The 25738-nt window shown below is 47.0% G+C and overlaps 3 protein-coding genes across 3 annotated transcripts; 2 read left to right on the forward strand and 1 right to left on the reverse strand.

Annotated features, from left to right (window-relative positions):
* Positions 629 to 3648, forward strand: LOC8061746 (glycerol-3-phosphate 2-O-acyltransferase 6). Its single transcript, XM_021447293.1, has 2 exons — positions 629 to 1526; positions 2555 to 3648. Exons 1-2 carry the CDS (start codon positions 897 to 899, stop codon positions 3455 to 3457), a joined length of 1533 nt encoding a protein of 510 aa, XP_021302968.1. The 5' UTR covers positions 629 to 896; the 3' UTR covers positions 3458 to 3648.
* LOC8072515 (uncharacterized acetyltransferase At3g50280) lies at positions 5999 to 8012 on the reverse strand. Its single transcript, XM_002441150.2, has one exon. It carries the CDS (start codon positions 7895 to 7897, stop codon positions 6350 to 6352), a length of 1548 nt encoding a protein of 515 aa, XP_002441195.1. The 5' UTR covers positions 7898 to 8012; the 3' UTR covers positions 5999 to 6349.
* On the forward strand, positions 21879 to 25365 carry LOC8061747 (coronatine-insensitive protein homolog 1b). The gene is made up of 3 exons (XM_002439843.2): positions 21879 to 22691; positions 23657 to 24131; positions 24225 to 25365. The coding sequence occupies exons 1-3, from the start codon at positions 22174 to 22176 to the stop codon at positions 25029 to 25031; spliced, it is 1800 nt and encodes a 599-aa protein (XP_002439888.1). The 5' UTR covers positions 21879 to 22173; the 3' UTR covers positions 25032 to 25365.

Consider the following 25738-nt stretch of genomic DNA (forward strand, 5'->3'; position numbering starts at 1 on the left):
CATACAACAGCCCTATTGAGACGACAAGAGACGCAGAACTCTGAAACAAATGTTGGAACATGCTCCTGACACCGCATGGTTCTTACATAGTATTTCTGTCACTGAACTTTTCAACTCAGATATTCCTGAGTAAATGTCTTTTTTGTAATTATGCGTCCATAGCCTTTATCTTTTCAATCATGCAGTAGTTTCGTTTTTGTACTGTTTATTTTGACATGCCTACGAAATAACTGTCAAAATAATTTACTACTGGCCAGGTTTCTGTTTCAGAGGAAGTAGGGGAAATAGAACTCAAAGACAGAGTTGGCTAAAAGAAGAATAGAACTTTCACTGCGGTCCATCTATTGTAATTTTATTTATGCCGAATACCATATGGGACATTTTAAACATTCCCTATTTATGCCATATTTCCCTGTATACTACACTCATTCAGAGCTTTACAACTCTCTACATATAATATATCTCAACGTTGTCCGAGAGATATGATGGATAGATGAGTTCATAGATGCTACTAGTGTTAGCATTAAAACTTTAAAGTTGAGTTGTTGTCTGATGACTCTCCAAATGCCGACTGTAAAAGTATGCAAAATCCATGCAAAGTAAATCCCGACTGTATTAATTTCACAGGAAGACTAATCTTCTTTATCACACGAGGCCGAGCTCTCCAGTATTCAGATTACAGGGCTGCCATATCAGGACAGCTGGAGCTTAAATCAATTGGTAGGTCGATCCATGGTTATCAACCATCCCATCTTTATCTGCAGCATTCACCGGAGCAGATTGACTCATAACCCTCTTCCATATATACCATATATATAGACCATCCCTGCCGCGACGAGGATTGCACCTTCACCAATCACCACTCCATCTCTGTTCACTCGAGGCAAGTATCAAGTATGGTGTCCCGAAAAACCCGAAGGTTCTCGCCGATCGAGCAGTGCGACACCGAGGGGAGGTTGCGGTCGCGGCAGACGGTCGCCGCCGACCTCGACGGCACGCTGCTCCTGTCCCGAAGCGCGTTCCCGTACTACCTCCTCGTGGCGCTGGAGGCCGGCAGCCTCCTCCGCGCCGTGGCGCTTCTCATGTCCGTGCCCTTCGTGTACCTCACCTACGTCACCGTGTCCGAGACCCTGGCCGTGCGCGCGTTCCTCTACGTCGCCGTGGCGGGGCTCGACGTGAGCGACATCGAGGCCGTCGCCCGGACCGTGCTCCCCAGGTTCTACGCCGGCGACGTCCACCCGGAGGGCTGGCGCGTCTTCCGCTCGTTCGGGAGGAGGTGCGTCGTCACCGCCAGCCCGCGGGTGATGGTGGAGCCGTTCGCCAGGGCGTTCCTTGGCGCCGACGTGGTCATCGGGACGGAGATGGAGGTGGGCGCGTCCGGGAAGGCCACGGGGTTCGTCGCCGGGCCCGGGGTGCTCGTCGGCGAACACAAGAGGCGGGCGGTGGTGAGGGAGTTCGGCGACGCGCTGCCGGACGTCGGCATGGGGGATCGCGAGAGCGACTTCGACTTCATGGCCATCTGCAAGGTAGAGTATAGCTTCTTCAGCTGTGTATTCTACTATCTCAGCTTCTGATTGAATGCATTCTACTGTACATTTGCTGCTAAAATTGTACAATGCTGGATACTTAGTACATCATGCACACGGCCGAAGGAATTATTAGATGTGATCATACGATTTTTTTAGAGTACTGTCTGTAAGTAGTACCATACGTGCCTCGACTACTAGATCTCAATTCTGCAAATTGCAATCTCAGACATCGATGAGACATGCACCAATTGTACTTATAAATAGTAGTTGGTTGTCCGCATGCACTAGATAAGGTAGCTGAGGTAAATTTGTCCGCATGCACTAGATAAGGTAGCTGAGCACTGGCTAACCATCCACAAATGACCACTAGTTCCTTCTCCCTCAACAGCATAATTCATAGTAGTGAATTGGGTCAGTTGCCGTGAGCCTACTCTGTTTGGACCATCTGGTCCACCTGAATAGCTATTGGCCTATTGTTATGGAACGTTGGCAAGAAATTCATTCTTCCTAGGGTAAATTTGCTATAGAACATTCTTCGATATTACTCCATCCATTCCAAATTATAGATCACTTTGACTTTTATGATTCATTCATTTTACTGTGTATTTAGACATATTATTATGTCTAGATACATAATAAAATAGATGTAGCAAAAAAAAAGTTAAAACGATTTATAATTTGAAACGGCTGATGAATTCTACTTAATATTATCTTCGTTAGAGGAAATTTTTTAGTTTTTTTCAAACAACTTCCGTATAGATCATGTCAACGTTAGAGCCACTGGTCCTGTGAACAATGGCTAAGTTTGCAGTTTTCGACCCCCTCCAATCCTGCAATGAATTAGGAGTAATGCCATAGTGCTAGACGATTAGGAGTAGGACGCTGTGCTGTCACTGGTCCTGCGGGACTTTCTGGAAATGGGTAATTGGGTAATTCCTGTCACAGCTTATCGCTACTGTAATCACGCTATGCATGCACATGCACTGTCCGTTCTCCGATGTGCTGATGGTGTCGCATGAATGCAGGAAGCGTACATGGTAACACGGCAGAAGTACCGCGCGTTGCCCCGGGAGCAGCTGCAGAGCCGGGTCATCCTCCACGACGGCCGCCTGGCCCGGCGACCGACGGCGACCAACACGCTTCTCACTCTCCTGTGGATGCCGCTCGGCTTCGCGCTCGCGCTGGCGCGCGTGCATCTCCACCTGCTCCTCCCGGCGCGCGCCCTCTCCTACGCCTACAAGCTTATGGGCGTCAAGCTGGTGGTGCGCGGCAACCGGCCGCCGCCGCCGCCGCCGTCCAAGAAGGGCGGCGGCCCCGGGGTTCTCTTCGTGTGCAACCACCGCACCACGCTCGACCCTGTCGCGGTGGCCGTCGCGCTGGGCCGCAAGGTGAGATGGGTCGTCACGGACGGCGCCTCCAGCAGGTTCTCGGAGGCCGTGTCGCCTGTCATGACAGGCGTGGCGCTGCCCGTGCCCGTGCCCAGCCGCGAGAGCGACGACGACGCGGACGCCGCCGCCCGCATCCGGCGGCTGCTCGAGGAGGGAGACGACGTCGTCATCTTCCCCGAGGGCACCATCTGCCGCGAGCCCTTCCTGCTGCGGTTCGGCGCGCTCTTCGCTGAGGTCACCGACCGCATCGTGCCCGTGGCCATCGGCGCTAGGGAGGGCATGTTCCACGGGTCCACGGCGCGCGGGCTCAGGAGAATGGATCCCTACTTCTTTTTCATGAACCCACGGCCGACGTACGAGGTGACGTTCCTGAACCAGCTTCCAAGGGAGCTCACCTGCGGCGGCGGAAGGTCGCCGGTCGAGGTGGCCAACTATGTCCAGGAGGTCCTGGCCGCGCAGCTTGGATTCGACTGCACTTGCACCAGCAAGCAGGCAAAAACAGGATGGTCTCCGGCGGCCCCGACGGTTGCGTGGCGTTGAAAGAGGTGGACTAGGGAAAACAGAGCATGCAGCCAACTGTTAATTGCCGTGCGTTGACAGTTGAGAGTGGTGATCAATCCATGGTTTCACATAATCACATTTACCGTTGATGTCTGTGATATAAGAACCACATGTATACATATATGAGCGCCAGGTTTCAAATAGGGAACCATGGAAACATCTTTTTTACAGCAGTGTTTATAGCTAACAACTAACAAGAAAGCACGGCAACACCCAAGGTACGTCCCTCGAGTTTAAACGTTCATTATGTTCCTTATAAGAGGACTCCAAAACTATATATCTGTTTTCTCATAAAGAAATTAAGAAGAGTACCTCATAATCTGATATTTATCAAAGAAAATTGTAGTTAGTACAAAAGAACAACTTAACATAATTTTTTTAATTAAGGAATAAAGGTTCCAGCCTTCACATTCATGAAGAATGCTTAAGACTTAAGCTTACATGAAAGGAACTAACCCCAAGTTTCCGCTATGCGGCCAAAAATGACAATACTCAAAGCAAAACAGAGACCACATCTCCACAGAATAAGATCCAGCGAAACCTATGCTCTTAGTTTTAGAGAAAGTTGGAACAAAATAGACTGCCTTAGACTCCAATTCTCCTTAGGTTCTTCCACACACTAGAGCTGAAAAGTTGTACGACCATGCCTTCTAAATGCTTGCATCCCTCTTTCAACATTCTTCCCTCTTCCTCTTTAGACAACAATGACCATTGTTTGATCCAAAAGGTTGCTTTGAGATTACCTGCAATAGAGATTCCTCATCTGAAAGAGACATTCAGTGGGGTTGAGCTAAGTACGCTGGCAACGGAAACCCTCTTTTTTCTTACTATCCTGTATAGATCCGGGAACAACCGCATTAGCGGTTGCTGATCTACCCAAACATCCTCCCAAAATCTGGTTTGGTGACCATCATTGACCCTAAACCTTCTATGTTGTTGTAACAAGTCCTTTACCTCCATCAAACCTAACCAAGAATGTGAGTCTCTAGGGCGTTTTTCTATATGAGATAAGCACTTGTCTTTGATGTATTTCTATCTAAGTACTTCCTGCCATAGAACATCTTCATTAAAAAGCTTGAACAACCATTTACTAAGTAAAACACTTATTTTGTACTTCCAAATCTAAAATCCCAAGTCCCCCATGCATCTTGGTTTATAGAGTATACTCCATTTTGCTAACATGTACTTCTTTTTATGTTCATCACATTGCGAGAAAAACCTAGATCGATAGTAATCTAGTCTTTTCCTTACCCCTTTAGGGATAACAAAAAACGACATCATGAACATTGGTAGACTTGAGAAAACTGGGTTAATCAACACTAACCTTCCCTCTAAGGAGAGAAGCTTCCCTTTCCAACAACTAAGTTTCTTCTGGAATTCTCCTCAATTGAACTCCAATGCCTATTTGAAAGTTTTCGATAATGCATTGGAAATGTCATCTGGAAAAAAAAAATAAGAGTACATCAAAGATCAAATTGGAGCTTAAAAATAAGAGCACTCTTGTTCGATTGTTTGTCGCTTGTCGGAGCCTAAAAACACCCTAAAACAACAAGGGAAAGAAACACATATAGTCATTACCATCCATTCAAAAAAAATGAACGGCTTACAGTCAACCACAACAAGGTCTAATTCAAATATCATTGGTTGATATTCCATGCGTGCCAATCTCAGTGGCCCTTCATAAGTTGGCAAAATAAGAAGAGGTTAGACAAGCCTTAGGCTTCACCAATTCAGGCTGACAAGATTGGTGGCCTTATCCAAAAGCAACAATATTTGTAGACAAAAAAAACAGGCTCTCAAAATTCACAATAGAAGGCTGTATTTTTTGGTCTAATGCAAACAAATAGCTTTATCTCTTTTCTTAGCATGAGTACTCGACTTTATTTGCTGGGGACCATTGGAGGTAGCTCCCCTCTCCGCTGCAACGCAGGCACAAAAGGATGCTTTAGCTTTTCGTCAAATGGAGCTATTGTCTCTTCTGCATGAAGCTCTGCCATATCGTGAGGCTACTACTTATGACGATATGGACTTGAGGAATAGACGTGGAGGTTAGGGCAGTAGTCCACGGTGACGCATTGGAGAAGCCTTGATTCCAATTTGCTATCATTGCCACCCCCTTGTCCATGCTGCTAGAAAACCATACCATACCCCATATATATATATATATATATATATATATATATATATATATGTGTGTGTGTGTGTGTGTGTGTGTGTGTGAAAAACAACTAATAAACTTAATCTATTAATCTATATAAAGAGAGCAGGTCTCCACTTTTTTGATCGCCGGCAAGGGAGAAAGAAGGGTGGACAGAGATGACGTCGTTTGGTAAGCTGCTTTTCATTTGAACCCGCTTGAATTTATTAGCCGAATCTGCCAATCATTTAGCAGTATTTCTCTCTCTTAATAAATCAGCGAACAGTACATCCTGCTATGACTTATGAGTCAAAGTGAACACATGTTTGCCCAACTAAAATGTCGTGTGCGACCCCCGTGCATAGGATAAGGGAGAGAAAAAATATACAAGTATCTATCACTGTCCTTGTCTATTTCACAAGAATACAACTTAATTTAACATGAGTTTAACATGAGAAATCCTTGACTCAAAAAAGAAAAAATCCACGTTCTAAACGGACCTAAAAACCATATCCGCCTATCATAACCGTTTTTGCACCGCTGCTCGGAGGCCATAACTAGTGCTGCTAGCCTACAACGGCATCATCACGAAGGAAACAGCAGAACAGCATCTCTACATGGTCACTCAAACTCTCATTCAAGCTGACAAACACTTGATGTCTTCTGGAAGGGTACAAATCCAGGAGCTGCGCAGCAACATGGCACACATCAGACGCTTTCTCTCTGTCACCGTATCACGGTGCAGGGGAGGACACGTACTGCAAGAACTCCTCGTCGAGGAGGAGACGAGCCATGGTGTCTGGCGCGAGGCACACCTCCACGTCGACGCTCCCGTCCCCCGCCTGGCCGGGGAACGCGGACATCTTGCCGTCGAACTTGTTCGCGCGTCCGCTCCGCACGGCGAGCGCGCGGCCCCACCCGAAGTCGTTCCCGTCGTACATCGGGAACCGAGGCGAGCTCCCCATGGTGAGCGCCGCGCCGTCGGGGTTGCCCAGCGGGAAGCAACGGGGCGCGGCCTCCCACTCCGCCGCGGCGCGCCGGATCGCGCCGTCCTCGTGCGACGTCACGGTGGCGTGCAGCCGCGCCGCCGCCCAGCCCAGGTCGTTGGACGCCAGCTCGGCCACGGTCGCCGTCGTCGCCACGCTCTGGATCGCGTTGCCGAAGTAGAGCGGGGAGATCGCCGGGCGCAGGCGGTGCCGGCAGTTCACGGCCATACGGAACGTCGTCGTCTTGTCGGCCGCCAGCAGCCGCCGCGCGCGCGTCACGGCCCTCCAGATGTGCGCGCACAGCGATTGGAACGATGAGATTTCACCGGAACAACGCCCATGGAGGAGTTTGGAGTCGTCATGTGCGAGCTTGCCGTTAGCCTCGGCGTCTTGATGACCTGTTCTTTTCGAGTGGTTCGCCGTCGCCTTCAGCTCCCGGATCGCGGCAGCACTGAAGTGGAGAATTCGTTCGCGCAGCGGCGCCTCGGAGTCGAACGTGACGGCCGGGCCCACGCCTCCGGGGAAGCGTAGGACGGCGGTGGATTCGCCAAAGAAGTTGCGGCGGAAATCGGGCTCCCGGATCGGCGCGCCGCCGCCGCGGCACAGCCCCGCCCACGTGTTGAAGAAGTGCCAGAAGGAGGTGCCATCCACGACGGCGTGGTTGGCGACGAAGCCGACGAACACGGCGCCGTCGCCGAGCTCGGTGAGCTGGAACGACGAGAGCGGGCGCGCGTGGCCGCCGTAGCTCACCGTCCGGTCCATGGGGAACAGCGCATTCGTGAGACTCGTCGGCACGTCGGCGCCGGGCACTAGGAAGTCGCCAAGCGACAGGGACGGCGCGACGGCGTGGTAGAACTCGACGGCCGCGTCCGCGTCGTCGCCTCCGCCGCCGCACCGTATCACGATGCTGTCGTCGTGGAGCGTGACGAGGCGGCCGGCGAGCGCCGGGAAGACGCCGAGCGCGCGGGAGAGCGCCGTCACGAGCGACGACACCAGCGAGGCCGTCGTCGTGAGCACGCTGGGAGGCGGAGGCGGGAAGAACAGCCCCTTCTGGATGTAGTGGCACGATAGCATCGGCATGTCGGACACCGAGAGCCTGAGGTCTCCTCCGACGACCGGCGCCGACGCGCCCGCGGCAGGCCGAACCGTCTGCTTCGAGACGACAGAGATGGCCGGCGCCGCCGCCGCCGCCACGTCCTTGCGGGAAACCATTCCGTTCGGCGCGATGGCTGGGGACGCGGCGATGGCCGAGGCAGCCTCCACCACCAAGGCATCGGCGGATATCGGTGGAGCCATTCTCCTCGGACGGACCGTGCTTATCTGGAATACTTGTGATTGTAAGTGTGTGGTGATGCGTGGTGGGTGCTGAGGACCTTATATAGGCATCCAGAGGGCTTGGATTCGTGCACCTGCACATCTCGACTGTTGGTGTCGTATTCTTGGCCCCATTTCCATGGAGCTTCAGCTTGAGGCTACCGATCAGGGAGTTGAATAACCAACGGAGATGTGCACCTTTTTTTTGCGAGGAGGACATGCACCTGCCCTTTGCTTGTTGTGTTTTTTTTTTCTCGTAGCCTAGCCGAACCGGGTGGAACGGCTGTTGCACGCACGTGCTGGACACGACCGCCCCTCGTGCGGGCTGTCTCGCGTGGTCCACCGCGCCGCCACAAGGCGCCAGGGCTCGCGAAATTTCGTATCCCCGCGACGGTGCGGCGTTGCTGTCATCCTGTCACGGGCTGGGGCTTCGCCGTGGCCGTGGCCCGTGGCCCGTGGCCGTGCGGGAGCGGGAGCACGGAGCAGAGCACCGGACACGCCATCATCAGACAGCGGCCACCGGGGCCGGGCGCGGGGGTGGGGGGCCAGCGCCCACGCGCGGCCGTGGTTCGCGGCAGCCGCGGCGGGTGGCAGCGCACATGGCACCCGACCCCGAGGCCCCAGGGCACCACCGCGCGCTTCGTGGAAGCGGCGGAGCCACAGCTTTGCGTTGCGTCGGAGGGCAGCTCGACGTCGGGGTTCGGTGGCTCGTGGACGGCACCCTGTACAAGGCCACAAGGGCGGCATGGCGCCGCACGCTGCTTTGCCGGTTGCCGCCGCGCGGTAGTGACAGCGCGTCGGCCGACCGAGACCAACAACGACGCACCCGCGCGCGAACCACCGTGTTTGTTTATGCCTTTATTATGGGCTTATTATTAATTATGGTCGATCGGGTTGCTGTCCCATCGGGCCGTCCCTGGCTAATCGGGGAAACTTGGCAAGTTGCAGCCCAACTTTGATGGGCCCAGAAACCAGGCCACAATGTTTTCTGGAGAAACTAGGCCTTTAGCGCGACCCACGGAACAAACTGACGATGAGGCCTGCTGTCATGTCACTCTTAGTACGCTTCTAGCCCAGCCATTGCTGATTGCACCTTTGTGGCCTGTTTGCCTCCTCGTCACTCGTCACTCTCTCGTAGCGGCTCGCTGGTGCTGCGGCGTAGAGTAGTGACGCAGATCCTCCATCGCCTCCTCGTGTCCTACCACGTTGCTGTGGCCTGTGGGCTGGCCACGACAACAGCCAACAGGGACCAGGGCGCAGAGGCTGCCCTACCATGTGTACCGTGGTCCGTACCCCCGGCAGCAACAAAAGCTGCGAGACAGCGCCACCAGCACCAGCTCAACGGACACACGCAGGTCGGCCGATCCCTGCCCTCCGTCCGGTCCCCGTCACTGTCACGAGCCCCGCCGGCGGTGCCACATTTGCATGCATGGGACGACCTAGGACAGCAACAGCCGGCCGGCGAGCATGATACGGCGAACCTGGAGGAAACCCAATCGATTCAGCGGCTTGGCCTTGGCTGCTGCGAATTTGGCCTGCCTTTGGAACCGCTTGCATTGCATGCAAAGGTCAAGAAATATCTTCTATATGTAAACTGGCACAAAACTAACTCCAAACTACGGAGTACCACTTGTCGGTGTCGCTTTCGTCGAGCAACCGTGTCACCCCTGTCGTGTACTACATATGGCCTTCTAGAAGTCGGAACAGCATGGGCCGGCCGGTGCCTGGTCTCGTACTCTCTCGTCTACCGTCCAATGACGTTGCGGCGTTAACGTTATATGGTTGAGTTCCTCTTCAGTTGACAAAGACCAAGGCAGGTGTGTAGTTTTTTCCCGTCTTCGATCGAGCGACAGATAGTAACGACGGTTCAACGGGGAAACAGCAGTGGTACGGTATACCGGATAACAAGTTACACAAATCAGGCTCTCAACCCGTGGGCCGTGGTAAAAGGATTGACTCTGATCACGTGAGGACAGATCTCAGTTAACAGTAGCAGTACCGAGCAACAGTACCATAACAAAGCAAACAAATATCTCAAACAAAATACATGAAAAGTGTTGATTCTTAATTAGGTCAAAGCACTGGTTACGAGCTAGATATAGATCGAGCTAAGTCGATCTTTAGATTGGCCAACGCCTAGGGTTATTCGCATTCGAACCTTGTGCTGGATGGCAAACCATGATCGACCTTTTGGGTCATATCACAAGGAATCAAAAACAGATCTGATTAGTCTTTTTGGCTAGATGCGGCTGTGATGGCGAACACAAGAAGATAGATCAATCAACATGGAGTGTAGAAGATTCACCCAAAGCAATCATTCCATGGCAGTCACAAAAAAAAGTATGCTGATGCAAGATCGGTTACACAAACCACAAGTGCTAGAACACACGCGTCACAAACGGACTAAGGTGGAGCAGTTTTGGCAAAACGGGTCTAGCCAATTCTCTGGGATTTTCACCTGAGAACTCCTGAGGGAAGTAGATATCACACTTTCATAGTAAAGAACTGTCAATTTATGAGGAAATCATCAAAAGATAACCAATCGTGCTTATGTGACGAAGAACAACTAGATTTTAAACAAACTAGCAAAGAAGTCATCGAAGCTGCCATTGAGGGACCCCATTAGAGCAATGAGCCATCGGGTTGCCCTAGCGATCTGGCAAGCCTAGGGCACCATCCTCAGTTATCAAGCGATGAACAACAACCTGGAGATTGGAAGGGCAAAAGAGAGGTAGTAAATTGATTGCGTCGATTGTATAGTTGAGATACCTCAATCGGCTATAATCCTCTAATATACAAAGGAGAGGGGGTCTTATCCTAAACATGCCCTAAATGAAATCTACAACTTTCCCATGACACTTGGCAAGTTCCATCAAGTTAGATTCAACTCAAGCTCAGACTAGGAAAATAACCTAGGTGGTTTTCAAAAGTAGTTCGGATGGTTTTGTGGGTCCAGAGCCAAAAAGATCTTTCAAAAATCATAATTTGTTCTTTTCAAATCCAAATTGGCAATCTATATATGTTTCTTGGTTAGCTCGTCAAGAGGAATGCCATCGTACAATCTATTCTCTAAGTTAAAGAAGTAAAAAAATCGACCTAGACAATTTTGGGAACTATATAAGCGTATTTTGACTAGCCTCCTCAAAATTATCTTTTCTTCATCTAGACTCTAAACGAGATGATCTATATATATTTTCTTGATCACCTCGATAAGAGGAACACAATGGTGGAGTTGACCCTGCAATTTGACCCTAAATATTTTCGAATAAAAAATTTATTAACTACAAAGTTGTATATTGCATTGTCAACTATAACTTTGATATAGATCATGTCAACATCCTAGTGTACTGTATAAAAAAGAATGAAAAGTAATAATAAAATAGGCCTATGAAATACACGTTGATTTTAAATGAATGTCAAAGTAAAACCATTAAATGAGTATGTTTTTTGTGCTCTGCACATGTAAGTTGGAAGTGAACAAGGCAAATTACTGAGAGCAACTACGGTTAGGGGTGCCCTAATAAGGATAAAAATGTACATGTCGCTTGATATGCTCAAGATAGTCATCGTCTAATAACTTGACTGACCATTTGTAGTTTGACCATGCAAAAAACAAAGAAATTTTTTTTGGATGTTTTCGAACAGACTCGACGAATTGCGATGTCGATCGATGGAGACTTCTGAGACCCTGTGAGGAAAACTGCAGCTCTCTCCCAGGAGGCCACAGAAAGGGAGTGGCAGAGGTATCGAGCCAGGATAAGCAGATTTTAGAAAAAATTCAGCATTGCGAGAAGAAGAAAGTGTCGAAGCTTATCCTGTCTTGATTGAAACCCTGGGTTCGTTGTCTCTCTCAGACTTTTTGATAGAGTACTGGTACGAGCCACCACTTGCATACATGAGGTTGGTTTATATTTTAATTCTCGTGAAGTACAGCTTAAATGTAGGTTGATTAGCTATTGGCCACCGTGCACGCAAGTTGCTGCCGGTCCTAATCTGGCCGGCGCCGGCCAGCCGCCAACTATAGGCCGTATCCGCGTTGTGCTAATGGCGTATTTGATCATCGGCCTAAACTTCAGACGAACTAAAAAGGTGAACTGATTTCAAGTTTTTAGTCCACTATATAGCTAGATATATCCGGATAATACAGGACTAAATTTTAGGGCCTGTTCAGATGCGGCCAAAAACCAAAATGTTTTGGAGAAATGTACACTTTTTGCAAGAATAGATCTAAACAGGGGTATGTAAATCATGGGCAGTAAAGATTTGGAATTTGGGACAATTGAGTCCCAAAACTGTCCAAAAAGTGCCTAGAGACCCGAGTTGGACGGGTATACCCCCAACAATCATGTGCATGTACTTCAATTAATGAACCAAATAAAGCATTAAATGAGGGCAAATCTGTCTTATGTGTTGCAGACTAAAAAGTTTTTGGAAAGATCTAAACACCTATTTGGATGTAAAGTTTACCGCCAAAACTTTTGGAATGTAAAAATTTGGGATCTAAACATGCCCTTAGTCGACTAAGAAACTTATAGTTATCTAAATGTTAGCTAAACTAACTAATTCAGATGATCCATACAGGCTACAGTAATTGATAGCAGCAACAAGGTGTGCCAACCATTCATTACATTCAGCCTGCTGTCGAATCTGCTACAATAAATCAACGAACAATCCTTTCGGCAGTATTTTTGATTGTCTAGTACTAATTATTATTCCACTTGTTGCTACAATAAAAGTTTAGGTAACTAAAATTTAGACCTATGTTGTTTGATACATACACCCTTCGTCCCTAAATGTTTATCATTTTTGCTTCCTGAGAAACAACCTTGATTAAATATATATTAAAAAATATTAATATTTATAATATATAATCAGTATCATTGGATAGATATTCAAATGCAGTATTTTAATAAATTTATTTGAAGATAAAAATGTTGCACGTATTATTTATAAATCGAGTCAAAGTTATTGGCACATAAATGATGACGATAAATATTTAGAGACAGAGAGAGTAGACTAATATGTACTAATATTCTTGAAAAAGACCAGAGTTCCATCGCTTTGAGCGAGAGAGAAAGAGGTAGGTAGTAGGGCATTGATATGATTTATGTTTTGCGTCAACTTTTAGTCCGAAGTAATTTGTTTTGGCTAAATGGTGAACTAACAACATGTTGGAGCTCAAGTTATTTAAACTTTTAATCTATACATACATGATATAAGACTAATTTTAGGTGACTGAAATTTAGTTATATCCTAACATACCATTAATAGGTTGAAGATTATTAGGAGATGCTAAATTAAGGTCTGTGCAGCAAAAAAAAACATCTTTCAATTACTTATCTATGAACATTTATATTAAATGGTATTTTAAATCACCTTTTTTTCCCTCAATCACTTTCTATTTCCATGAATTTTGGATGTTATGTTTTCCAATATATATGTTATCTGCAAGAGCAGGGGAGTGTTCCCGGGCGCCCCTAACAAAGAGCTGCTCCGGGTCATCAATCTCATCATCATTGGTCACATAGAGGAATAAAAGGTTGGAAGGTGACGATTCGGCATCTTATGTTGCTCTTGGCGATGCAACAACCAAAGATAGCGTTGGATCTTACAACATGTCCAATTTTTTAGGGTTGTTTGTTGAATTCGCTAATATATAGAATATTGTGTTTTTTATTTCAACTTTTTTATATGTAATTTGGGGATTAATATATTGAGTTTTAATATAAAATTGTTGGGAGAGAAATATGTAGACCTTGTTTGGATGTAGTCGGATTTATATCAATTCATATGGGTTGGAGTGGAATTTTAACTAAAATCTACCCTAATCCACTTCAATATATGTGAATTGAGGTGAATCCAGCAACATCCAAACAAGAGCACGATGCCTCGATATGAAAATACAAGCAAATTAAGGCCTTGTTTAATTCATTCCGAAAACCAAAAACTTTTCAAGATTCCCCGTCACATCAAATTTTGCGGCACATGCATGGAGTATTAAATATAAATGAAAACAAAAAGTAATTGCACAGTTTGCATGTAAATCGTGAAACGAATCTTTTAAGCCTAGTTACTCCATAATTAGACAATGTTTGTCAAATAAAAATAAAAATGCTATAGCGTCAAAATCCAAAACCTTTTTGATCTAAACAAGACCTAAATTCAGAAGGATTCTTGGAGATAACAAAAGTTATTCAGTACATATCATCAAAACATCATGTAATGTAATGTAGGGAGGGAATACTGCAGTAATATCTAAGGCCTTGTTTAGTTCTCAAAAAAATTGTAAAAAACTTTAGATTCCTCGTCACATTGAATCTTGTGCCACATGCATAGAATATTAAATATAGATAAAAAATAACTAATTGCACAATTTACCTGTAATTTACGAGAAGAATCATTTACGCCTAGTTAGTTCATGATTGAACAATATTTATCAAATACAAACGAAAGTGCTACAGTATCTATTGTGTAAAAGTTTTTGGAACTAAACCAGTGGCGGACCTGCGTTGCTCCAGGGGGTCAAACCCCCCCCCCCCAAAAAAAAAAATCAAAAACAGCAGATTTAGTAAAAAGTTCATCATATAACTTATCTTCATTCACCCACAAGTCAAATACATTCTTTTAATTTGCTCTAGCTTGCCACTAAGGCCTTGTTTAGTTCCGAAAAGTGAAAAGTTTTCGGTACTGTAGCACTTTCGTTTGTTTGTGACAAATATTATCCAATCATGAACTAACTAGAATCAAAAGATTCGTCTCGTGATTTACAGCTAAACTGTGTAATTAGTTTTTGTTTTCGTCTATATTTAATGTTTCATGCATGTGCCACAAGATTCGATGTGATGGGGAATCTTGAAAACTTTTTGGTTTTCATGGTGAACTAAACAAGGCCTTAAGGCTTTATTTAGTTGTGAATTTTTTTTAGATTTCGCTACAGTAGCACTTTCGTTTGTACTTGACAAACATTGTCGAATCATGAAGTAACTAGATTTAAAAGATTTGTCTCGCGATTTACAAGTAAACTGTGCAATTAGTTTTAATTTTCGTCTATATTTAATGCTTCATGTATATGACGTAAGATTTAATATGACGAAAAATTTTAAAAAGTTTTTGATTTTGGATAGGAACTAAACAAGGCCTAAACTAAATAAGGCCTCACTACAAATTTTCTGATCCTCTGCTGCAAGGGTCGGATACTCGACTCCGAGGTGGCGAGGTCCGAGCGAGAAACGGGAGTCTGGGGTAGCGACCGCGAGTGGCCTGGTTTACTTAAAAAAATCAAATAGAAATAATAGCACTTTAGTTTGTATTGACAAATACTGTTTAATTATAGATTAACTATGTTTAAAAATTTTATTTCGAAATTACAGATAAATTATACAATTAATTATTATTTTTATTTATATTTAATGTTAAAATACAATGTGACTGAGAATCTTAAATTTTTTTAAAACTTTTTTTACCTAAACAAGGTCTGGGGGAGCGTGGAGCGCCGGTCGGTGCGGCGAGATGATATGATGGCACGACACCTGCACGAGGGACGACAGGGCGCGCGTGGGCGCCGCGTCGTCCAGGTGCACCTGTAATCACGCGCGCAGGCCAGGCCGGATCAGGCAGATTCTCTCCGTCCCTAGAGATCCGGCTCCGGCACGCCGCACGCGGCTGCCGCCTGCAGCCTGCTGCGTGTCTGCCTCGAGTGCCTGCGCGTCTGCGCCCGCCTCCGCCGGACTCAGATTCGGTAACGTTGCTCTTGCAAGTCACATGGTAACTTTCGGCTGTGTATCCAACGTCCAAGCAGCATCCGACGGCCAAAACAAACTTGCCTCACCTTTTCACGCTGAGTCCCCACACGGAGCAGTCGCCGCCCATTTCCCTCACGCACCTCGCGCCCGCATCGCCTAAGTCCTAGCTACACCGTGCGCCGTGCCGCTGCAGCACTCCATCACCGCGCGCTGCGTTGTTCCAGCCTCCTGCGCCGTGCCACCAGTTCACCAGAGCCGGCAGACCAGGAGATCGATCTCCTGCAGTCCTGCTCTTCTTGCTACTCGTCTGGGCCTCCTCCTTGCTGCGTCCCATTGGCGGCATGTGGAGCAGCGCTGCGAGTGTGCGCGGCCGGAGTCGCTCACGCCTCGCAGGTGGAGCAGCGCTGCGAGCGTGCGCGGCCGGAGTCGCTCACGCCTCGCAGCCAACTCTGTGTGCGTGAACGGCCAGCGCGTGGCGCAGCGTGGCGAGCGGCCGGCCGGTGTGGGGACAGGGCACAGCGAGCAGGCGGCTATCGCGAGCACGGCATGCGGCGAGGGCGCGAGGCTGTCGCGGAGGGCTGCACGGCGAGCGACCGCCGTCGTCACAGACATGGGATGCTGCGAGTGCGCTCCACCATCGCGGAGGGCGGCACAGCGAACGTGTGGGGCTGGCATGGCGAGCTCGCGGCCAGCACGGAGGGCGGCGTGGGCACAGGGCACGGCGAGCGGGTGGCCATTGCGAGCATGGGAACGTCGCTGCCAAGCTCGGGTGCCGTCACGGCACCAACCGCCAGGCGCAACACTCACTCGTTGCATTGCCAAAAGTGGCGACGAGTCCAGTAAGTCTAACGAGCGTTCGAAGTAGTCGCCGTCGTGGGCCTAGCGGTACTCTAGAATGACGGCGAGCTGCCGCGCGAAGAGGGCTTCGTGCCCGGCGACGCAGACAGAGGCGATGGAGCGATCTTGGTACGCCCGTTGCCCGGAGGAGCCGAGCTGTCCTGCGCCCGCCGCTCTTGGTATGGTCACCCACGATCGCGTGTCGTCCTCCGCGACGGTTGCACGCTCGCCGCGATCCAGGCCCACCCCGACTCTCGCAGCTTTGCTCTTCGTGTTCTGTCGCACAGGCCGCATGCTCGTCGTGTCGCTCTCTACGTGTTCATCGCGCCTTTGTCCCGCCCCAGCCCACGCTGGCCACGCGCTCACCACGTTGGCCGCGTGTCCATCGCGCCGGCCACCGATGCTGGCCGCGAGCTCCCGCTCCTTCTTTGCGGGAGAGAAGCCAGACCCAGACTAAAAGCGGTTGCAGCCCTTCAATCTTGGATGAACGGTGGATATGGTAGGGAAAGTTACAACGTGACTTGCCTAAGCAAAGTCACTGAATCTGCCTCCGCCTCCGCCTGCCTCGGATGCGCGTCCGTCTACCAATCTCCTGTCTCCAACAGCGCCGCGGCTGTATCTGTCTGCACCAGATAAGGGCCGCGTGATCTGTGGACTTTCACGGACGTCTCGCGGCAAGGCAGCTAGGAAAAACAATTTCCGAGCAACTGGATTGGATATATACTACTACTCCGGATGAGTATTGAAAAGCTCCGTAGACCAGTAGTAGGCTACCGGTATATACGTAGATAGATTACCACCAAAGGGGTAGGGTTGTTGAGATCCAACGCTGCCTGCCAGCGCTTATTAATTCCACTCATCATTGGTCTACCATTTACGCTAAACGCTAGCAATCAGGTGGCAAGCAAGACGGACGGACACAACAGATGCTGCTTAGATTTGGAAAAAAAAAACTGAAATACCCTTTTCTTTGTCTTAATCTGATTCTTCCAGTTTGAAGCAAAGCCAAGAGCCTACTAATTAAGGCGATCTCTGTTAGGCCGAAGCACAAACCATTTTCTCGGTACTAGTAATAACAATTCCGCACAGACCATTTTCTCGGTACTAGTAATAACAATAATTCCACACATGAACGAACACGGCACACACACAGACACAGACACAGTTCTGGCCTTCTGGCTTGAATGAAGCTTATGTATAAGCGGAAAGTAAAGTACCATCTTTTTAGGTAATGGTGGTCACACTTCCCTTTCCGTTTCTGGCGCTGGCTGTGGCTGGCTAGGCAAACAGTGCGCTCACCTTTCATGCTAGTGATGGATGGTTGCGCGCCTTCTTGATCTCATGATCTGTTCTGCCTGCGTGCTGGCATTTTTAATGGGACACACACGGACGGGTCACGGGTCATCTTCTTTGGCCTTGTTTAGTTCCCCAAAAATTTTGCAAAATTTTTCAGATTCCCCGTCACATCGAATCTTTAGACGTATGCATGAAGTATTAAATATAGATAAAAATAAAAACTAATTGCACAGATTTGTCGGAATTGACGAGACGAATCTTTTGAGCCTAGTTAGTCCATGATTGAACAATATTTGTCAAATACAAACGAAATTGCTACAGTGCTCATTTTGCCAAAAAATTTGGAACTAAACAAGGCCAAAAAATGCATCGCTACTACACACAACTAGCCCAACAAAAATACAAAACTGTACATGCAAATTGGTGGTACTGTATACGCAAGCTACTACAGTACACTACTACTTTTTAGCGATCGGTATGGTAGATGCAATCTACAGTACCACGTCGATATTCCATATTGGCAATTGGGGATAATTTTTTTCTTTTATTTGGCGGCTTTGGCGCAGAGCAGCGGAGCACCGAAGAGACGCACTCAGCAAGTCAGCAGATGAAGCGAGCCGGCGGGGGTGGTGCGTGGGGGCGGAAAAATCTCAGGCGCGTCAGTGAGGGAGGGGAAGAGGATAGAGGAGAGGGAATATGATAGGCACTCACTCGCGTTAGCGGCGAACGAGAGGCATTTTCTATGCACTAATGACGTACGGTTTGTCCAGATGCCCACTAACGAGCTGAGCTGAGGCTCAGATCGGGGGATGGATGGATGCATATGCATCATATCCCGCTCGCCGGCCCCGCTAGTTCGTTTGAGCCAATCGCCGACCTGCTTTTTCCCGGAAAGAAAAAAAAAACTTAAGAAAATATATGGCATAATTGCTGGTGAATGGTGACGCCAGTGCTGTGTCATGCTACGTGCACCCGGGCTCTTGGTTTGGTGTTGCGGAGTTTGTAGGCGTTTTTTTTTCTAATTTATAAGGTTTAATTGTGCGTGGCTCTGGACACACCTCGTGGTAGCCATGAGGCATGACTTGCTATGTGTGGATGAACCAAAGACTATATCGTTCTAGCTAGAATACCAAACATATAAAAAATGTCATGATCCTCTAGAGTATTAATGTTATGATGTAAACCTTCTATCGATCAGGTCATTTTTCGCTTCAAAAAAAATATTCTCCCCTTTTAACAAGAACATCCTTTTGCAATTCTCTAATTCATTTAAGCCATAGTATTCATGTACCTTTGACTTATTTATTTCCATATCACTATACTATGCTTGTTCCCTAACATGCTATGCAGTGATAAATAAAAATACATAGACCACTCAACATGATCAAATTCCATTAAATTAGGTCATTATCTTCAACTTTTGGTGATAGGAAGATAATTAGAAGAATGGAAACAGGTTACTTAGCTCGCTCAAAGCATGCCCAATGGTTGTTTGTCAAGAAAATGTACCAATCGCACGAGTGTGTACTTAAATGTACTAATAATTTTAAGTCAATTGTATTGAGACAATGCACCATAATACATGATTTTGTTAGAAAATAGTATCTTATAGGTAGGCAAGCTATGGTTATGTACGTGGGTGATAAGCTATGTGTATATCTTAATGTTGTGACACGTCTACTGAATGTACGAAAACCACTAACCTTTTTTTCAATGGCACAAGATGTAAAATCTCGTTCCAAGATTTGGTTGTACCATTGCGTATCTGTATGATAGGTTATGCGTATCTTATAAAACCATGATGTGTCGAGAACAATTGAGGCTATTGTGGTTTTTTCAATGGTTTTGCTTCTCAGCGTGACACTTAGATGGATGCTGTAAGATTTTCTTAGGTGAAAAAAATAATAGCTACGAGAGCAACTCATAGTTATGCATTTAATCATCTAGAATGTGTTGTATAAGAAAATTCTAATGTATCCACTAAAATCATCTTAGAAGTTCCTGTTGCATAATGTCTTTGTTGTTACATAATCACAATTTACAAGATTGAATTGAACTAAGAAATGGATGTTGCTTCAGAAATCTACAATTTTATTTCCGTGTCATGTGGTACTTATATCTTAAAAACCTTTGCACATTCACTAAGCTTGGTGTGAATGCATGTTATATCGTTGGTGAGTAAACCAAAAAGAAAACAATATATACAATAGATTTGCATTTGTCTATAGCCCAAGACATATGATGGTGCAAAAAGAGAGGCACCATTCCTTTTCTCATAAGTGTATTGTAGAAAACACATTTTCTACGACTATTCATAACTTATATTGGCTCTGAAAATAAAGCAACTACTACTCCATCAAGATAGCAAATGACTACCATTCTGGACAAGATTTGAATAAGTTTTTAGAACTTTGATTGTAGAAGTCTTTTTAGCTTATTAGTTTACAAACTTTTAAGATGTTTATTTATATTCTAATAGAAAACAATGGCTAAATATTTATTTCGTGTCATTTTGTCCAAAACGTCTATTATTTGCAAACAATAGGAAGTAGCACATTAAGTACCAATATATCTATATCTATTATAATCCTATACCACACTAGCATTGTATCTAAACATGCAAGTTGTCCACCTCAGCAATGCACATCACAAAAGCAATTAAGACACTTCCAATGCAGAAACAATCATAGTTTGTGTATACATTAATTGTAGTGTCACCTAAGTATTTTGCTAATGTGGCAAGGTAGTTATTGAAGAGAGAAAGCAAAAATCATAGAAACTAGAAATCATGTCTACACGAGATCCAAGAGATGAAGTGATATGATTGGTTGAGATTGGAGAGAGAATGAATGTGTTTGGATAAAAAAGTTATTATATAGAAACTATTCATTAGAACCATAGTTTCTATTAGTGTCTATAGAAATTAATAGGTATGTAGTTTCTATCATTGGGACTGCCCTTAAAACCCACCAGCACATGCAATTATTATGACCACTTCAACGAGGCACATAAGCATTTAACTGCCTACATCAACATGCCACTCAATCCACTAACATTTAATAGTTCATTCCTTCTTATAAGTAATTATATATAGTCTAATTTTATTCTAAATCATCTACAATTCCCACAACAACACACGAGGTACGATTTGCTTCTAGTATACTATATTTTGTATGTCCAACTATGTTTCGTGACAATACGTAATATGTAATATTAAGTAACTAGTTATTTATGTAGATATTGTGTTTTTGAATATGTTTACACTGTTATTAACACATAATACAACCTTTAGTATAGAACTTTGACATTAAAAATGCACTAACCTTTTTTCTTAACAAACTAAAGGCATGCTTAGATCCATTAGCCGCTAATAATTAGCTAGATAATAGCTCACAACTAATATTAACTAGCTAACATCTCGTAGCTAATATTATCCGGTTAGACCTAACTAGTAGTAAGATAGTTATTAGTTGGGTATACTTAATAATTAGCTAGACTATTAGTTATACTTGTTTAGATACAAATAAGATAATTACTAGCAGTTAACTATTAGCTTTATGAATCCAAACAGGGTCTAAATTGATCACGTCATTTCTCGAAGAAAAAAACGCTTATCTGAAAATATCTTCAACTAATGCATCGTAATTCTGACTCTCATTCTAGTCGCTTGACTACAAAGTAGATCCCTGTAGCTGAGGGAGTTCACTTTCCATCACCTATGACTTATCATGTTAACGCATAATAATTAGGAAGGACTAAAGTTACTAGCCTCCATCCAGACTCAAAAGGACAAGCCAACGATAATGATCGCCTTCCACTAACGCTCACATGGTACAGCAGCTGCTCTGGGATCCCGGCCCCCGGTTCAAATCTACCCGTCCTATTCATCACCAGTTCACCTGACGGCTCCCACCACCACCACACACACACGCGAGGAGCCGAGGACACCAGCCCGCCGGCGGCGACAGGGTGCGTGTCCGTGTCGTGCGTGCGTGTGCGCCGAGCAAATTCCCCGCCCGGCCCGCAGCCGACGTGGCTCGGCATCCCCAGCTGGATCGCGCAGAAGTAAACGCCGCTTCCCCAATCCCCACCCCACCCCACCCCACCCCACCTCGTCCGTCCTCCTCTCCACTCTCTCTTCTCCCTCCAATAATTCTCTCCTCTCTCTCTGCACTCTGCTTGCTCCACCTCCAAGCACCACCGAATCAGGGCCAGTGGGAGCAGCAGCAGCAGCGAGTGGGAGCAGAGGAGGGCAGAGAATCCCATGTCTCCGCCCCTCGCTAGAGCAGATCCTCGGCGAGCCGGGCGTGGAGCTGCTTCGGTAGAAAAGCGAGCCAACTGAGCCTGCGAGCGCCTGATCCGCCCGCGGCCCGATCGGGATCGATGGGCGGTGAGGCGCCGGAGCCCCGGCGGCTGACCCGCGCGCTGAGCATCGGCGGCGGCGACGGCGGCTGGGTCCCCGAGGAGATGCTGCACCTGGTGATGGGGTTCGTCGAGGACCCGCGCGACCGGGAGGCCGCGTCGCTGGTGTGCCGCCGGTGGCACCGCGTCGACGCGCTGTCGCGGAAGCACGTCACGGTGCCCTTCTGCTACGCCGTGTCCCCGGCGCGCCTGCTCGCGCGGTTCCCGCGGCTCGAGTCGCTGGCCATCAAGGGGAAGCCCCGCGCGGCCATGTACGGCCTCATACCGGACGACTGGGGCGCCTACGCCCGCCCCTGGGTCGCCGAGCTCGCCGCGCCGCTCGAGTGCCTCAAGGCGCTCCACCTCCGACGCATGGTCGTCACGGACGACGACCTCGCCGAGCTCGTCCGTGCCAGGGGACACATGCTGCAGGAGCTCAAGCTCGACAAGTGCACCGGCTTCTCCACGGATGGACTCCGCCTCGTTGCGCGCTCCTGCAGGTACTCGTACTCCTCGATTCTCTTGCTCTTGTTAGCTCCGATCTGGGTGGTGGGTGCTAAGATCGAATTGGGGTTACTGAGATGGTGACAATGAGGGGGCGTAGCTACTGTCTAGTTGTTGATTCCCCGAAACGGTGGAGCCATAGCACCCATCACTTTCTGCAAGTAGAAACTTGTGCTACCTTGGGGAGAGTTTTTACCAAAAAGCAGGCTCGAGATCTAGCGCCTAAAATTGGGTGGACTGCCCTCAAATGATTAGGGATCCTAACTCCTAAGCATAGAAGATCCGCAGAAGTTTTATGAGTGCATCTTCAAACCTGTATGATTACAGTTCGTGGTTTCTGATGTAGATTTCTCCCAAAAAGAGAGTCTAATTGATGGTGTTAATTGTGAATAATTTGATTATGCGATGCCTTATTCGATATATATTATATATAAAGAAAAGTTGAGTCATCGAGCAAACCACTGGGAACATGGAATCAAATAAGGGAACTATTGAAGGTTGGTCTGTGTTTTGTCTTTGGATAGATCTTCCAGAAAAGGAGTCTTTAAATGACCCCAAATTTACGTGTAGCAGAAAAGGAGTCTTTAAATGACTCCAAATTTACGTGTAGCATGGATTGTTGGGAATATTTAATGCAACTCCAGTTAAAGCACAGATAAACTCTACTGGTTTGAGTTGACCTTGAGTGATTCTCCTGGTTCTGAAGTTCTAACAAAATGCGCAAGCGAATTGTGAACAGTGAGGTCTATCGTTTTCTGTATTCTGCTAGGAGCCCTTGTGTTTCGTGATCACCCCCGTGACATACAGTTTTAGGTGTCAGGACAGGGATTGATATCGGTTGACCCCTAAAAAGGGGTTACATTTATTTGCCTGTTGGTTGTAGTGCATCCTTTTGTTATTTGGTCTTCCTCTTTCATACTGTGATGAAATCATCACACTAACTTGTGCTAAATTTCATCAGATCACTGAGAACTTTGTTTCTGGAAGAATGTCAAATTAATGATAAAGGCAGTGAATGGATCCACGATCTTGCAGACGGTTGTCCTGTTCTGACAACATTGAATTTCCACATGACTGAGCTTCAAGTGATGCCAGCTGACCTAGAGTTTCTTGCAAGGAGCTGCAAGTCACTGATTTCCTTGAAGATTAGCGACTGTGATGTTTCAGATTTGATAGGGTTCTTCCAATTTGCCACAGCACTGGAAGAATTTGCTGGAGGGACATTCAATGAGCAAGGGGAACTCACCATGTATGGGAATGTCAGATTTCCATCAAGACTATGCTCCTTGGGACTTACTTTCATGGGAACAAATGAAATGCCTATTATATTTCCTTTTTCTGCAATACTGAAGAAGCTGGATTTGCAGTACACTGTCCTCACCACTGAAGACCATTGCCAGCTTATTGCAAAATGTCCGAACTTACTAGTTCTCGCGGTAATATCTCCTGCTCGTGTAAATTATGAATGTACTCAATTGGTGATCTTTTTTTTATCGTAATTGACATTATATATTCTTTTCTTTCAATAGGTGAGGAATGTGATTGGAGATAGAGGATTAGGAGTTGTTGCAGATACATGCAAGAAGCTCCAAAGGCTCAGAATTGAGCGAGGAGACGATGAAGGAGGTGTGCAAGAAGAGCAGGGAGGGGTCTCTCAAGTGGGCTTGACGGCTATAGCCGTCGGTTGCCGTGAACTGGAATACATAGCTGCCTATGTGTCTGATATAACCAATGGGGCCCTGGAATCTATCGGGACATTCTGCAAAAAACTCTATGACTTCCGGCTTGTTCTGCTTGATAGAGAAGAGAGGATAACAGAATTGCCACTGGACAATGGTGTCCGAGCTTTGTTGAGGGGCTGCACCAAACTTCGGAGGTTTGCTCTGTACTTGAGACCAGGAGGGCTCTCAGATGCAGGTCTCGGCTACATTGGACAGTGCAGTGGAAACATCCAATACATGCTTCTCGGTAATGTTGGGGAAACTGATGATGGATTGTTCAGTTTCGCATTGGGATGCGTAAACCTGCGGAAGCTTGAACTCAGGAGTTGTTGCTTCAGCGAGCGAGCTCTGGCCCTCGCCATACTACGCATGCCTTCCCTGAGGTACGTATGGGTTCAGGGCTACAAAGCGTCTCAAACCGGCCGAGACCTCATGCTCATGGCGAGGCCCTTCTGGAACATAGAGTTTACACCTCCCAGTTCCGAGAACGCAGGTCGGTTGATGGAAGATGGGGAACCTTGTGTAGATAGTCATGCTCAGATACTCGCATACCACTCCCTCGCCGGTAAGAGGTTGGACTGCCCACAATCCGTGGTCCCTTTGTATCCTGCCTGAGTGTAAATAGACTAAGCTGGTGTTTTTCTCCCTCATCCCTGCTTCCTTAGCCTCCTGGTCAACAAGAACGATGTTGATGACTTGATATGTGGTTATTGTATGGATCTAGATGGCTAGCTGCTACGTACTGTAATAAGCTACTAGTAGCTGAGATGTCCTGGAATAAGCCCTTGCTATTTTCGCCTGTACTGCTATCTAATCCTAGGAAGATGTATACTACTAAGTAACGGTGGAAGATGTGAGTCTTGCTTGCTCGCCCTGATTTGTACTATTGGAGGTATAAGAATACCTGGGTTTTTGCCGCCTACTTTGAGCATTGAGATGTGTCTGTGTCTTCGCTGTATCACTGTATGTGGTTGCTCCTGAGTTGACGATGAGACAAAACCAAGACTGATTTTGTATGTTATTATAATATATGTGCTGAGTATATAAAGTTACTATATGCCAGGGGCCATGAAACTCTCTTTATGATAAAAGAGTACTTTGCAGTGGAGATGTTAGATCGTCCGTATCTGAGGCAGCGGGGACGAACACCTATTTGATAATTTTGATTGCAGGTGCTGGTCTGGTGTGTTTGCAGCTCTCCGCAATTCCGCATCAAGGGCGAGCGCTATCGCAGACGTGGCTCCAAGAAGGCGACCTCCTGTTTATCAAGACCAAAAGAGGGCCGTGCGGCGCAATCGCAGAGCGCCACACCACACGGACAC

This window comes from Sorghum bicolor, chromosome 9 (genome assembly GCF_000003195.3).
Source record: "Sorghum bicolor cultivar BTx623 chromosome 9, Sorghum_bicolor_NCBIv3, whole genome shotgun sequence".
NCBI classification, from domain to species: Eukaryota; Viridiplantae; Streptophyta; class Magnoliopsida; order Poales; family Poaceae; genus Sorghum; species Sorghum bicolor.

What these genes read in the sequence shown, in the direction of transcription:
- LOC8061746 (XM_021447293.1), top strand. Translation starts at nt 897, where the DNA reads ATGGTGTCCCGAAAAACCCGAAGGTTCTCGCCGATCGAGCAGTGCGAC. An exon ending in ACTTCATGGCCATCTGCAAG is followed by an intron (nt 1,527 to 2,554) that starts GTAGAGTATAGC and finishes GCATGAATGCAG; the next exon opens with GAAGCGTACATGGTAACACG.
- LOC8072515 (XM_002441150.2), bottom strand. Translation starts at nt 7,897, where the DNA reads ATGGCTCCACCGATATCCGCCGATGCCTTGGTGGTGGAGGCTGCCTCG.
- LOC8061747 (XM_002439843.2), top strand. Translation starts at nt 22,174, where the DNA reads ATGGGCGGTGAGGCGCCGGAGCCCCGGCGGCTGACCCGCGCGCTGAGC. An exon ending in CTCGTTGCGCGCTCCTGCAG is followed by an intron (nt 22,692 to 23,656) that starts GTACTCGTACTC and finishes AAATTTCATCAG; the next exon opens with ATCACTGAGAACTTTGTTTC. An exon ending in CGAACTTACTAGTTCTCGCG is followed by an intron (nt 24,132 to 24,224) that starts GTAATATCTCCT and finishes TTCTTTCAATAG; the next exon opens with GTGAGGAATGTGATTGGAGA.